This window comes from Mucor mucedo, assembly GCF_025094135.1.
Source record: "Mucor mucedo strain NRRL 3635 chromosome Unknown EV154scaffold_52, whole genome shotgun sequence".
Classification (NCBI taxonomy): Eukaryota; Fungi; Mucoromycota; class Mucoromycetes; order Mucorales; family Mucoraceae; genus Mucor; species Mucor mucedo.
The window spans coordinates 193,461-206,151 of record NW_026252336.1 but is presented as its reverse complement, the minus strand read 5'-3'; the positions used below and the strand labels follow the sequence as shown (position 1 = coordinate 206,151).

At 37.8% G+C, this 12,691-nt stretch overlaps 4 protein-coding genes across 4 annotated transcripts; 2 read left to right on the top strand and 2 right to left on the bottom strand.

Annotated features, from left to right (window-relative positions):
- Positions 1 to 214: 214 nt before the first annotated feature.
- On the top strand, positions 215 to 1,006 carry EV154DRAFT_510797 (uncharacterized protein; the record flags this gene model as incomplete). The annotated part of the gene is made up of 1 exon (XM_051601741.1): positions 215 to 1,006. A coding segment is annotated over one exon (489 nt), but the record flags the coding sequence as incomplete, so codon positions are not given.
- On the bottom strand, positions 991 to 1,601 carry EV154DRAFT_510788 (uncharacterized protein). The gene is made up of 2 exons (XM_051601740.1): positions 1,194 to 1,601; positions 991 to 1,126 (listed from the first exon to the last, which is right to left on the bottom strand). The coding sequence occupies exon 1, from the start codon at positions 1,586 to 1,588 to the stop codon at positions 1,298 to 1,300; it is 291 nt and encodes a 96-aa protein (XP_051457136.1). The 5' UTR covers positions 1,589 to 1,601; the 3' UTR covers positions 991 to 1,126; positions 1,194 to 1,297.
- Positions 1,602 to 7,817: 6,216 nt separating this feature from the next.
- On the bottom strand, positions 7,818 to 9,128 carry EV154DRAFT_564141 (uncharacterized protein; the record flags this gene model as incomplete). Its single annotated transcript, XM_051605825.1, has 3 exons — positions 7,818 to 8,134; positions 8,200 to 9,022; positions 9,081 to 9,128. The coding sequence occupies 3 exons, from the start codon at positions 9,126 to 9,128 to the stop codon at positions 7,818 to 7,820; spliced, it is 1,188 nt and encodes a 395-aa protein (XP_051457135.1).
- A 2,005-nt stretch (positions 9,129 to 11,133) lies between these two features.
- EV154DRAFT_245820 (uncharacterized protein) lies at positions 11,134 to 12,582 on the top strand. The gene is made up of 2 exons (XM_051594579.1): positions 11,134 to 11,576; positions 11,638 to 12,582. Exons 1-2 carry the CDS (start codon positions 11,238 to 11,240, stop codon positions 12,355 to 12,357), a joined length of 1,059 nt encoding a protein of 352 aa, XP_051457134.1. The 5' UTR covers positions 11,134 to 11,237; the 3' UTR covers positions 12,358 to 12,582.
- The last annotated feature ends 109 nt before the right edge of the window (positions 12,583 to 12,691 follow it).

Below are 12,691 nucleotides of genomic sequence, written 5' to 3'. Positions count from 1 at the left end.
CTGCACTCAGCTACCCGATAGCATCCATTTTGCGATTGACCTGTTTCAACAATGCGTTACTTGGTCAAAGTCCATTTGGGAGAAACTGTGTCGTCAGACGAAGCTTTTCTCGCAGCTTTTTATAGCAATGAATATTTATACATACGTCAGGAAACTAACGGATGAAGCCACTCTTCGGATAGTGTAAAGCCTGTAAATTAAATATGTTAAAGATTACGGTATATGTGATGGTACTGTCAGAGTTTGGAACACAGAAACATTAAAATGCGCTTATCTAATCCAATCATGTCACGACGTCGGTGACATCTTTTCTGTCGTCTGTTCTGACACCACCAAAAAAATCTATTTCGGTAGCCAAAACACCAGCATTCAATGGTACGATTTCGCCGATCCACAAACACACGGCTCCAATACAGATATTTCAATCGTTCCCAATTCACCTCGTAAAGTTGGAACCATCAATTTCTTCGAGGATAGGGAAGGTCATGACGAGGAGGATCGATTACAAGCCGAATCAGACAGAGATGTGATTAAATGTGTTATCCGCGAAAAAAAAACGTATGCAGTAATGCACATGACAGTTATTTATATTGTTTATTGCATGCAAAGGATATTCCCAACATGGAAGGTGAAGTCCTTAGCAGTGGTTCCGGTGATGGCGATGTCAAGATTTGGGCTATCCAACCCGACGGCATCAAATTAATTCACATATTAAAGGGTAACGCAGACAAGGGAGTGTTATGTCTAGCATTATCAGAGGATGGTTATCTGTTCTGTGGTGTTTAAGGTGGCGATGTTCAAATTTGGGATTTAGAGACGCATCAAATGATTCAATATGTCATGGCTCATACGGATGATGTATTGGCCGTATCTATCAAAGGTCCTGGATGTGTGAGTGCTTCGGCTGATGGATCCATCAAGATCTGGGGTGAAGGATTTCTATTTAGAGAAAGTTCATGTGACCATGAAGGCATTGTCTTGTCCTTGACTACGTCTGGAAATTATTTGATCTCGGGCAGTAATGATCATTCAATCAAATTTTGGGATTTGCCCTGTTTCACAAACACATCTTTTGAGCCCTTCAGAAGACCAAGTGCTGGATTACAAGATGCTCCCTCATCCAACGGTAAAAATAAATGACTTATTCTCTGTCTCTCATATCAGTTCAAGTGCTGATCTGTTAAATTACTCAGATACAATTCTTATGTACGAAGAAAATATTTATTTAAATGAGGCTTTCAAAAAAAAAACGATACGTCTAGTTTTAAATTTGTGACGCAAACGGAACTGTTCAGTTTTAACACCCACGGCCACAACTCCAGGAATGAGAAGGGCAGACACCGAAAGAAGGAGTTTTCTCGCAAGCTAACGAGGCTGCACCATTAGGGTGACACTGATGTCCTTTGTTTGCCAAAGCATTTAAAAATTGCATTTTATGATGTGCTGGTGATTGGTTACAAGCATTGGTGCAAGTATAAAAGCATTGATCCCCATTTTGACTTGAGAAAGTACAAGCTCTGTCACAACCCAAGACAGTTGTTGCTGATACTACCAATAAAGCGCACGACAGAAGAATTTTGTACATCATCTTTTTCTTTCTTGTGTTTGTATTAGAAAATAAATTATATTCATTGTGCTTATTTATATACGCTTTTTTTAAGGAGAAGTCTTTGTGGATCACCTAGTTACACCATGCGTATGCATGCAAACCGATCGAATGGTTAGTTCAATTCTTAAGTAATGTAGGGATCACAGTGTTAATATGCTTTAACCATATTGATACCAAGCATTTATATCAGCAAGTTTTGTTACACGAACAAACAATGAATGCAAATTAATATAATTTTCTCATATTTACTAGAGATAGTACTCGTATTATTCACTAAATGATCTCCTATATATGTATATCATTTTTGGGTGGATACTGGTCCTTCACCGTCTCTTTGGAAATATTGTATTTCTTTAAGGGGTGCTATTTTTTTTTTGCTATATTTAAGGTGTCTTAACACATTATAACGTATAAAAGTGTTTCTGTTTGCACTGATCTCATCAAAGGAAAAGTTCTTTTTTCTAAAAGCTGCAGGTGCAAATGTCATATTTGGTCTAACTAGTTTGTACTTTAGCTGCAATTTAAAAGCCGGGATCATCGCATGTAGTCTCATAAACAGCAGGCGTCATTTGCATTTATATACTTTTTAAGCCCACTTTGATAAACATAAAGTATAATCGTTGTCTAAAAGATGACTGGCGCCTCTCCATATTTTGCTTGCCATCGCTTCTGTTTTGTTAGACTTAATTGGTCGCGGTTTAGATTTATACGATAGAAAATCACCTACTTAAAATATATGCATCTGCTTCATGCTAACAACCTATCACAGCAGCTACCTATTTCTCGTTTTGGGTGCATGCACTTCTTACATACGTATAGCGAAATATTTTTCCATAATAATGCTCGTTCCCGACCTTTATCTAAGTACATGCTTGAGATGATGAAGGTAGTTAGTCAAAAGTATTTCTACTTCTATCGTCAAATGTGAAGATGTCGTTATGATAGAACACATGAAAAGTGATATGGAACTTTGGAACTTTCTTTTAATGATTTAATGTCTGGTCTCAATCAGATAATAATTTGTCTCAAGGGCATTCTTGAGATGTGTTTTTCTTTCAATGCATTTTTTAATGTGGCACACCTACATCTTGGGGTATATTCGTTACATTCATTAATTTTTTTTATGGCTTCATTGCGTTTCTCTTTGTCTGGATTTCTAAAAGTAACCTTGTAAATAACGTGCTTGTTAATTTCTCTTCTCACTGACAATGTCTTCAAAATCATTTGGATTCCTACCAAACTTTAACAAAAATGGAGTACTCTTAGTTCTAGCGTTATACTTGCTATTCAAAAACAATTGAGCAGAAGGCACCTTTAAGTCCCAGTCAGCAACATTACCAACTATTTGCTTCTTAATGGTGTTTACTGCAGACTGTACAGCTCTTTCACTTGCACCATTAGCTCTAGGGTGATACTGAGAAATTAACGCGTGTTCAAAACCAACGTAAATAAATCTCCTTTTGAAAGAAATGGCATTTCTTAGGATTTAATTTCTAATTGACCCTTGTTAATCTCTCAATAACTTGCTTCAAGTGTTCTTTATGTTCCTCAAACGTCTTACTAGCACAAACAATGTCATCCACAAAAAATCTTACAAAAGGTAAACCTTCCAAAGCTATACTCATGGTTGTTTGAAACTTTGAACTAACATGCTTGATACCAAATACTGTTCCGATAGGCTTATACTGTACACCACGCCATGTGAAACTGATCTTATGTGCATCCGTTGAGTTCAAACGCAAAGAGTTGAATGCAGACTTCGAGTCAAGAGTTGAATAGATATTAGCACCTTTCAAATCTTCAAACAGTTCACCAATAAGAGGCAGAGGCATACGATCAATTGACTTCAATAGAGTATTCACTAATCTGGGATCATGGCATACACGATAACCAGTCACTTCACCTTTACCATTTGTCTTCTTGACTACAGTCAAAGGTGTATTCCATTCCGTGTTTGCAGGAGCTCTTTCAATGATTCCATTCTCGATCCATTCTTTCACCTGTTCATCAACGACACCTTGCATTGAAATAGGAATATGATAAGGACTTCTGAAGGCAGTAGCATTTTCCGGAGTATCCAAGCAAACAACACTTTCAGGTATGGTACAAACGATCCTTTAGGGATAGCTTGATTGTTCTTAACATATCCTTGAATAAAATCCATAGCTTCCTCAAACTCTTTGGGACCAACAGCGGGATTATTTTCCTTTAACTCATTTTCTCTTTCAATGGATTGAAGAAGATCACTCTTATTGTTAAAGCGCCTATCAGCTTCAAGTCTTTCTTCGGTTGAATCTTTATCATCATAGACTAAAGGTAAACCATAAATACCAATTCCAAGAGAAAACATATAATCAGTACCAATACTGAAATCATACTCGTTACTATTAGTCAAGTTCATTACTTCGAACTCACGTTGAATAGTCTTACTATTACAAGAAACATTCATTACACAAGTACCGATTCTTTTCACGTAAGTGTTACTATCAGCTAAACGTATAAAATATTTATGCACATTATCTTTGTTTACAAATTTTTTATTAACTTGTGTTACATAACTAATAGGTATACTATTCTTCGTACAAAAATTCACATCCACAGAACTAAACGTGGCACCACAGTCCAACAACGAGATGGTTCTAATAGAATTATTGACAAGAATAGGAAAGGTAATATTAGTGCTCATGTTCTTAAAATCTTTTTTAATAGTCATGTCTTTATAGTTGTACTTACAATCAAGAGCCATCATCGACAAAGCACTTGTATTGTCCTCCAACGAGCGAGAAGAAGAAGAAGGTCTAGCCACAGAACCAGAAGAAGAGCTTGGTGACCCACTAGAACGAGTTGCCATTCGAGATACCCTGGTCTCAAGATATCGTTCCCTTTCAGGACAGGAGTGTCCTTTCTCCCAAGGAGACTTACACGAAAAGCAAATGTTATCTTTCAATGCAGCCTTGAAATTCCAAGTCTTCTTGGATTTCTTACCCGCATCACCAGAAGAGGAAGATCTTTTCTTACCCTTACCAGCACCAGAAGAAGAAGAAGCACCATTTCTTTCGGCGAAAGATTTCCACTCTGAAACAGGACTGGTCTCAGCGTCGTTCTTCAACAAAGAATAGGTGTCAAAAGTCGTGGTACTTACCAACGAAATGATTTCCTCGACCTTCGATGGCATCTTGGTTCCATAATTGGATGAGAGCGGGATCATACAGGCTTGTCAGACTTCCGGACGCAGATTCCACCAAAAGCAGAGAACCAATTGGATACCATCTTCCAAAGAGGCTTGGCGTCTAAATTTCTGAAATTTAGCTCCAAACGCGCGAACTGACTCCTTTGGTCCTTGCTTCATTGACCAAACACGACCCATGTTAACGAACTTTCGAAAAGGAGTGTCACAATAGTCCAAGAGTTGACCTTCAGCCAATTTCCAACTCATGGACTTGCCCTTCAGATTGTCTTCAAACCATACTCTTGTTTCCTTGGTTAGGCACGAAGGAAGGAGACGTTCCCAAGAGTCATCCAAAACCAACGCGTGGGCTTCCAAAACAGTTACGAACTCCTGACAAAAATCGTACACCGAGTCAAAGAGTTCACGAGAGGGCTTTTCCAAATACAGGTCTGACTTCAGCTGCAGGAAAGGAAGGTTGTTGGGCACGAAACGGCTTCGTTCATCTTGTACCGGGGCAGAAGGCGAGTTTTCTTCACGAAGGTTCTTCAAGGTTTCTTCAGCATCCTTGTAAAGAGCTAGGGCCTCCTTAGACAAAATTGATGCGTTCTTGCTTACATCCGAACGAGCATCCACCTTGGACAGAGCCAAATAGTTACCAAGACAGATATAATAACTATTTTTCTTACGTTCAAAGTCTTCTTGAGCAGACTCGAGGAGCATACCGGCAGTGTACTCAGTATTGATGTTGATTCTGGGACCATCAGAACTACCAGCAGCAGAGAGAGCAGAAGAGGAATGATCAGAATCATTTTCGGACATCACAGTGTCTTCGTCACGAGCAACAGAAGGAACTTTATCACGATGAACATCGTTTTGTTGTTCATGAGCAGCAGGAGATTGGATAGGAGATTGTTGAGCAGACATAGTAGAATTCAAACTAAAAAATGTTGTGTTTTAAGGTAAGGTTAAATTATAAAAAGACTATAGAAGTAGTTTGAGACTGTTTATAAGATTGTCCTTTATTAATAAATGAAATATACGAGTATTTATATAAAAGACTGTCTGCTGTGTTCATATCTCTAGTGCTATCTTGAAGTTATCATTGATTAACCAAAAATGTATACGATTATTACATAGTCACTAATTGTTGTTGCTGTTGTAACGCTCTGCGTTAAAGTGAAGCGCTTTGAGGTTTTTGACAAACTCTGAAGCAGCGGAAGGTTCTTTTTTTCTTGGCGACAAGAGCTTCTTTAAGTTGTTGGAAAGAAGAATAAAAAAAACAGTCGCTTTTTTATATGTGCTTTTTGCTGCGCAAATTACATAAAGTTGGTTCTCACGGTGCTAAAATTGATAAATTGTTTTTTTTTTTTTTTTTTTTTTTTTTGAGCACCTGTTGTTTCTTTCTTTCTTTCTTTCTTTCTTTCCTTTTTTTTTTCAAAATGAATGAAGACGGGGTACACCTCCTCCCTCCCCTCCTCCCTTTCACCTAGATCAGGAAAAGAAAACTCGTGTTGTCACCTGCGAGAGAGAACCAAAACATTAAAAAATGTAATAAAGAAAACCATGCTTCATATATATACGTTTATATTTTAACCTTTTTCCCCGTATGTTCTAGTTAAACCAGTAGTAGAAAAAGTCAGTTCAGAACCTACTACTATCAACTTCGCCAACAACAGTCGACAAGAAATAATCAAAAAGGCTCGTCTTCCCTCTGGAACCTTCCACAGCCGTTATTCTGACCTTCAAAAGAAATATGATGCACTGCCAGTACTGAGTCCAAGTGAGACTGCTCTGAAAAATGTTCCCGAAGTACAACGTTTTCGTAAAAGAGCACGTCATGAATACGTTGACAGCCTCAGTTACTATTCAAATACGAATTACTCTCGACCTCCACACACCATGGAAGACGATGTTATGAGTATAGCCACTCATGATATGCTTAAAGACGAAGACGACGATTCCATCGTATTAGACGCACAAACCATATCCACTCTACGAAGAGCACGAGATGAAGAAGCCGAACTTCTGTTTCATGCTACCCTACAACCGTCCATCTCAAGTCAAGCCTCTCGCTATTCGGGTTCATCTATTCATAGTACACGTCTACCTTCCATCCCCCCTCCTCCATCACCACAACAACAACAGCAAGAACACAATTCTGTTTATAGCATGTCGGTTCACGGTACATCAGAATACAGTCTTCATCGATCAGCAACATCAATTTCTAGCACGCCTCGTGATACACCGTCGGTTCAGAACTGTCTTGATCTTGGCCCACCTCGATCAGTTCATAGCGACGACCATTCACCTAGCTTACTTTACGAAGACGAAGACGAGCGAGACAATGAATTAAAGTATACATTTTCCACCTTATATACAATGATTATTATTATTATTATTTTTTAATTAATGTTACTAATCTGGCTGCATTAGTCACACAACTTACGACCCTGATCTGGCGGCATTAGAGACACGACTTGCGAGCCTCAGTCAGGAACTTTACCGGGAGCTTTTGATATAAATCAGCCTAGGTAAGTCCAATGTGTGTGTGTGTGTGTTTTATGGCTTGAAACAATATATATGGGTCACTGTTGAAACTCATCTAATATATACCAACAAATATAAAAATTCGAAAATTAATCTTACTACATTTCACTATAAAAATATGTTGTATTATCCGTAATAAAAAAAATAGTGTATCAGGCATTTGATTGTTTGATCGGATAAAGCCGTAATGACGAACTGGAGTGTTTAATCTAAAACCGGTGGTTTTTTTATTTTTATTTTTTTTCTATTGTAGATATTCCGTGGGGAGTTTAGCATAGTGAGTAGTGAGATACATGAGTTGTCGAGAAAGAAGTTTATAAACACCATAATCGATTTTATTTAGTCCTTCAATTCGATATAAATTTGTTATTTCTATTTTAGTCAAGTTTCAAAAGGACAATTATTTAAAGTTTAATTGAAATGATCAGATTAAGTTGACATGCTATTAGTTCGTAAATTTAACTGCATAAAGTAGTACAAACACAAGCTCTTTTAATCTCTTCGTTTACTTTGAACGATTTTCGACATAAATCTATCGACCACGCCTCTGTCATTCTCTCTCCATTCTACGGTCCAACGCTCACCATCTACAAAATTCTCCATATCCATCCAACTTCCAAACACAGGTCGGTTGTCCAATGGTACCTTTCTTCCCGATGCTGAAGTGATAGAAACAATTTTTCGTGTTCTAAAAGTGGCGATAATATGGATCTTTTCAGCTAATGATAGGCCTGTTTCCGCTGGCAAGACATCAATCCAAACTCGATGTTCTATATTTATCGACTGGACTGTAATCTGACGCACTTTTTCTATTATTAAGCATTAACTTGTGTTACACATTTTTTTTTTAAAAAAGAGGGAGTAAGTTCCTTACTCTCTGGCTTGGCATCTTTTTTCTTCTGAGGCTTTAACTCTGGCTTAGCAACAGGTGCATCATGTTCTGACACGATGGGTTGTTGTGATGGATAATCCTGAAGTGGAATTTCCTTATATGGCTGCTGCGGGGGATATTCTCCAATTGGACGATGCTGTTGTTGTGGAGAATAGTCTGCTATGGGATGATGTTGGTGTTGTGGAGGATAATCTACAATAGGATATTCATTATAAGGTTGTGGAGGGTAATCTTGGGGTGAAAATTCATTATACAATGGTTGTTGTTGAGGAGGAGGAGGAGGAATATATTCTGGTTGGTGGTGGTGGTAATGCTGATAATCTACTAAAGGAGGTGGTACGAATTCATTTGCTGGCATATACGGTGTTGTGGGTGGATACATTTCATTATGCGCGTACACCGGACGATGATGTTGTTGTATAGGAGTGGTTAAATGAAAAGGGGCTTGCGTAAATGGTTCACCCATAACGGGAGGAGGGTAAACATTATGTTGAACAACAGGTGATGGTTCTTGCGGTAAAGGTTTAGGATGATGCTGATAAGGAGAATTAAATAAAGGAGCTGACTGCCTTCTATTCCTTGGGTCTTCCTCTTGCACTACATGTTGAAGTTGGGCATGACGTGGTTTACCAGACATTTTCCAACTTTCAATTTTAGTGGCAGTGATCCTATCAGAACTCGATTTCTTCCATTCTTCTGTCCCGCTTGGCCTTGAAGTAGTCAAATTCGACATGGAGGCTCTATACCCACCATTTGCGTTGGCTAGCGAGCGATTAGGAGGCGAAAACCCATTAGCAAAATTTGACTAGATTCAAAACAATGAGTTTAAATGACCGAGAGTTTATACTTCTTTTTTACTTTACCTGTGAACGATGGTAATCTGTTTCGTTTCTTTGAGCTATTTGGTCCATGACTTGGAATTAAAAAAAGAAAAAGATGAAACAGAAGAGAAGAGCAAGGCCTTACTTAATTGTGGGTTCATAAAAAAAGAAAAAAAAAGGGAAAGAAAAATACATAAACAAGTTGCCGAAATAAGAATTGAAGCCAAGACCGTAAAAAAAAAGAGTCCCAATATTTCCGGCGTGCTTGGTCTTTGTTTTATGCGAAATCATATGATGCGTTTCCTTAGAAAAGGGTGTTTCTCCAAAATGACATATGAAGTAGATAAGGTGCACCAGTGTAACTTAAGTGAATTTAATTCAACCATTGTACGAAAATTGGCACACTTTTATCTTAAAAAGTGAGGTTTATTTGTGCTTAAAAATTTCACCAACGTCGAAATATATTGCCATTTTATAAAATTAAACACTCTTAGAATACTTAAACCTCTTCAATTGCAATTACTTACCATTAAAAGACCAGTCAGGAGGAGATGTTCTTAGAGATTGATCCAATTTTACGACATCAAGCTGTCCTGTAGGCAAACAGTGATATGGTGTTGTCATAGAAATCAATGATGCAATCAGCTAATTGGTCGCAAGCTTTATTAAGGTTGACTGGTAGCCCGGTTGATCCTAACATGTGGATTGCAGCGTTTATGTACTTCTTAAATGTTAGCAGGAGTGTAGTGTATTAATCAACCCTTACTTCTTCTTTTTCTTTCAAGAACGCGCTGTTTAATGAAGACATTGTAGTCATTCAGTAACTATTAAACTGGAATAAAAACGTTAAATAGCTAGTCAAGCAACGGCAAGCGCGCAATACAAGTTTTTAGTCTTAATTGGTACGCTTGCTTTTTTTTTTTTTTTTTTTGAAATAAAATGACGGAAATGTCTAGATTTCCGTATTTTTTTCAAGCGTATTTTTTTGTATCACTTACAGCAATTTAGGCAAAGGCCAGCAGGCCAGTATAATCACGGTCCTCTACAGTGTAGCCCCTGCCATTTACGGTCTGTCCATCAGCCGAGTGTTTAAAACCCAAGAACCCAATATAGGAGACCACCATCTTATAACAAAGACTAGCCGTAGCCGTAATATCGCAAAAGTTGCAAAGTATCTCTTTAAGAAAAAGCTGATAATTTACTGTAGCTTAATTTAAACGATCGGCGATAGCGGCATAGGATATAAAATAACAACGTAGGGATACCTACCTTTGATGCATTCCTTCTTCACGGATGTCGATTTGGAAAGTCCAGTTACCAAAATTTTAAATTAATACCAAATTTTAAGTACCCAAAATATACAAGTAAAAGAGAGGTAGCCCGTATATTTTGCAACCCTATCTTTAGAAAACACTAACTGGAAAAACATACACTTTTTTTTGGCTCTGTGTGACCTATTTGTCTGTTTTAGTGAGTTTTGGAATTTGTAACAAAAAATGAAATCACATGAAATTGGTTTTATCTCCCATTTCACTTTTTTTTTTTTACATAATAAAGTTGTTGATACAACATGTCAGATAAAAAAAGACCAACTATTGACGAAAGCACGAGTCCTGAAAAGCGGGTGCGTTCCGATTCAAACATTAGCCATTCTTCCTGGATTCACAAGTTAACGAATCTAACAGAAACAGACGACACGAGTCAAGGCATTTGGTCCTGGCTGGGGTATCCCCATGAGGAAGACAAAAGCAAAGATTCCGTTATCATCTCCAACGAGGAAGAACCAACGCAAGAGACGGTACGAGTATATCAACCCACACATAATGTTGTCTTACCGACCTTTGAATCGCAATACCATGTTGTGGAAGAGTCTCCCAAGCAAGAAACAAACTCGCTGTTTACGAAAGCCATGCATGCCATCCATTCGATTTTTACACAACAACCCAAAGCGACAACCATTGATTCCGATTGGCAAGATATACAACTCTTAAATATGATTGATCTGATGAAAAACGATCGGGATAGTGTAGCCGGTAAAAAGATTGTGATTGTCGGTGTTCACGGTTGGTTTCCAATGAAGGTAACCCGTATTTACATTTTTTAAAAAGTCGACTTTCATCATATTCATGAAAAAAAGGAAAGCTTGTTCGTAGTGTGCTGGGCGAACCTACGGGTACATCAAACAAATTTTGTGAGCAAATGACACTGGCAGTGAAACGATATTTTCATCAACGGCATGATTTAGAGATTCCCGATCAAGCTATTGTCAGTATTCCTTTACAATGGGAAGGTAAAGTGTTGGAGCGAGTAGATAAATTGTATACGGACTTGATATCCAATTGGAAACAGACAATTGAGTCAGCCGATGTTGTACTATGGGTCACGCATTCACAAGGAACTCCCGTATCCGCTATCCTATTAAAAAAATTGATTGAGGAAGGTCTCATCCAAGTGGATAGACAACCTGTTTGTATGTTAGCTATGGCAGGCATATCTCATGGTCCATTTCCGACACTAAAGGGCAATTTATTAGTCAAGGTAAAATGGGCATATAATTTAAAAAGTGAGAGATGATAACTCATCATAAAAAAAAAAATAGTATTTTGAGGCAGATGCAGCGAGAGAATTGTTTGAGTTCATGGACTCTGATTCGGAAATATCAATGCAATATCGAGACGCCATGTCTTTTATACTTCAACATCGTGTCAAGACAGTGTTGATAGGATCAATGCAAGATCAAGTTGTACCACTGTACTCTGCCATTATGTCTGGTATCAGCCACCCTAATATTTTACGAGCCATTTATATTGATGGTCATGTATATACAAAAGACGATTTTCTGATTCGATTGATCACATTTGCATTGAAGTTGTTGAATGCGGGATTATCAGATCACGGTTTTTTGATTCATATCAGTGAAGTATTGGCGGGTAAGATCTATGCTTGGGAGGGAGGACATTCTACAATCTATGAAGAACCTCAAGTGTTTATACTGGCTTTGCAATACATGTTTGAAACTCTACCGTTTGGTAACCACAAGATCATGACATTTCAACAAGAGGACAAAGACAAAGCGAAGCAACGTGTATTGGACAAAGTACAAGCGAGATTAGATCCGTTCCAAGCCAAGCTGAGATTGAATCCTTTCCATTTACCATGGGCTATGCGAGGCATATGGGATGATCCAAGGATACATCATGATGCAGATCTCAGTCGAGAACTAAAAGCACTTCAGACCCTGTTTGATGATTGGAATCCCACCAGCTCAAGGCTAAAAGAAATCAAATTTCGTCTTGAGCCTTTAAAAGCCAGATTGTAAGAGTCAAGATGCATTGATCATCCTCTCTATCTCTCTTTTCCGCCCCCAACCCCTCCTTTTTTTATATGAATATTAATTTAAATGATCTACATTTGGGAAGATTTTAGTTCTTACAGAAAGATGAATCGTTGAAAAGTAAATTGTGTATATATAAATGTTCAATGTTATGATGATACAACTTGGTCACAAAAAGAAGGGGCTGAAGTGATACTTAAAATGGGTGTGCGTTCTAATAATATGATGATTTGTTTTATAAAAAGAAAGTTTTGGGTAATCCATGGTAAATCCTTATAAAAAAAGAAGAATTCTTCTTTCTTTTCTTTTACTTCTTCTT

Excerpts from the sequence above, each read along its gene's own strand:
- EV154DRAFT_245820 (XM_051594579.1), top strand. The coding sequence starts at position 11,238 with ATGACACTGGCAGTGAAACGATATTTTCATCAACGGCATGATTTAGAG. Across the intron at positions 11,577-11,637 it reads AGGGCAATTTATTAGTCAAG|TATTTTGAGGCAGATGCAGC; the intron begins GTAAAATGGGCA and ends AAAAAAAAATAG.
- EV154DRAFT_510788 (XM_051601740.1), bottom strand. The coding sequence starts at position 1,588 with ATGATGTACAAAATTCTTCTGTCGTGCGCTTTATTGGTAGTATCAGCA.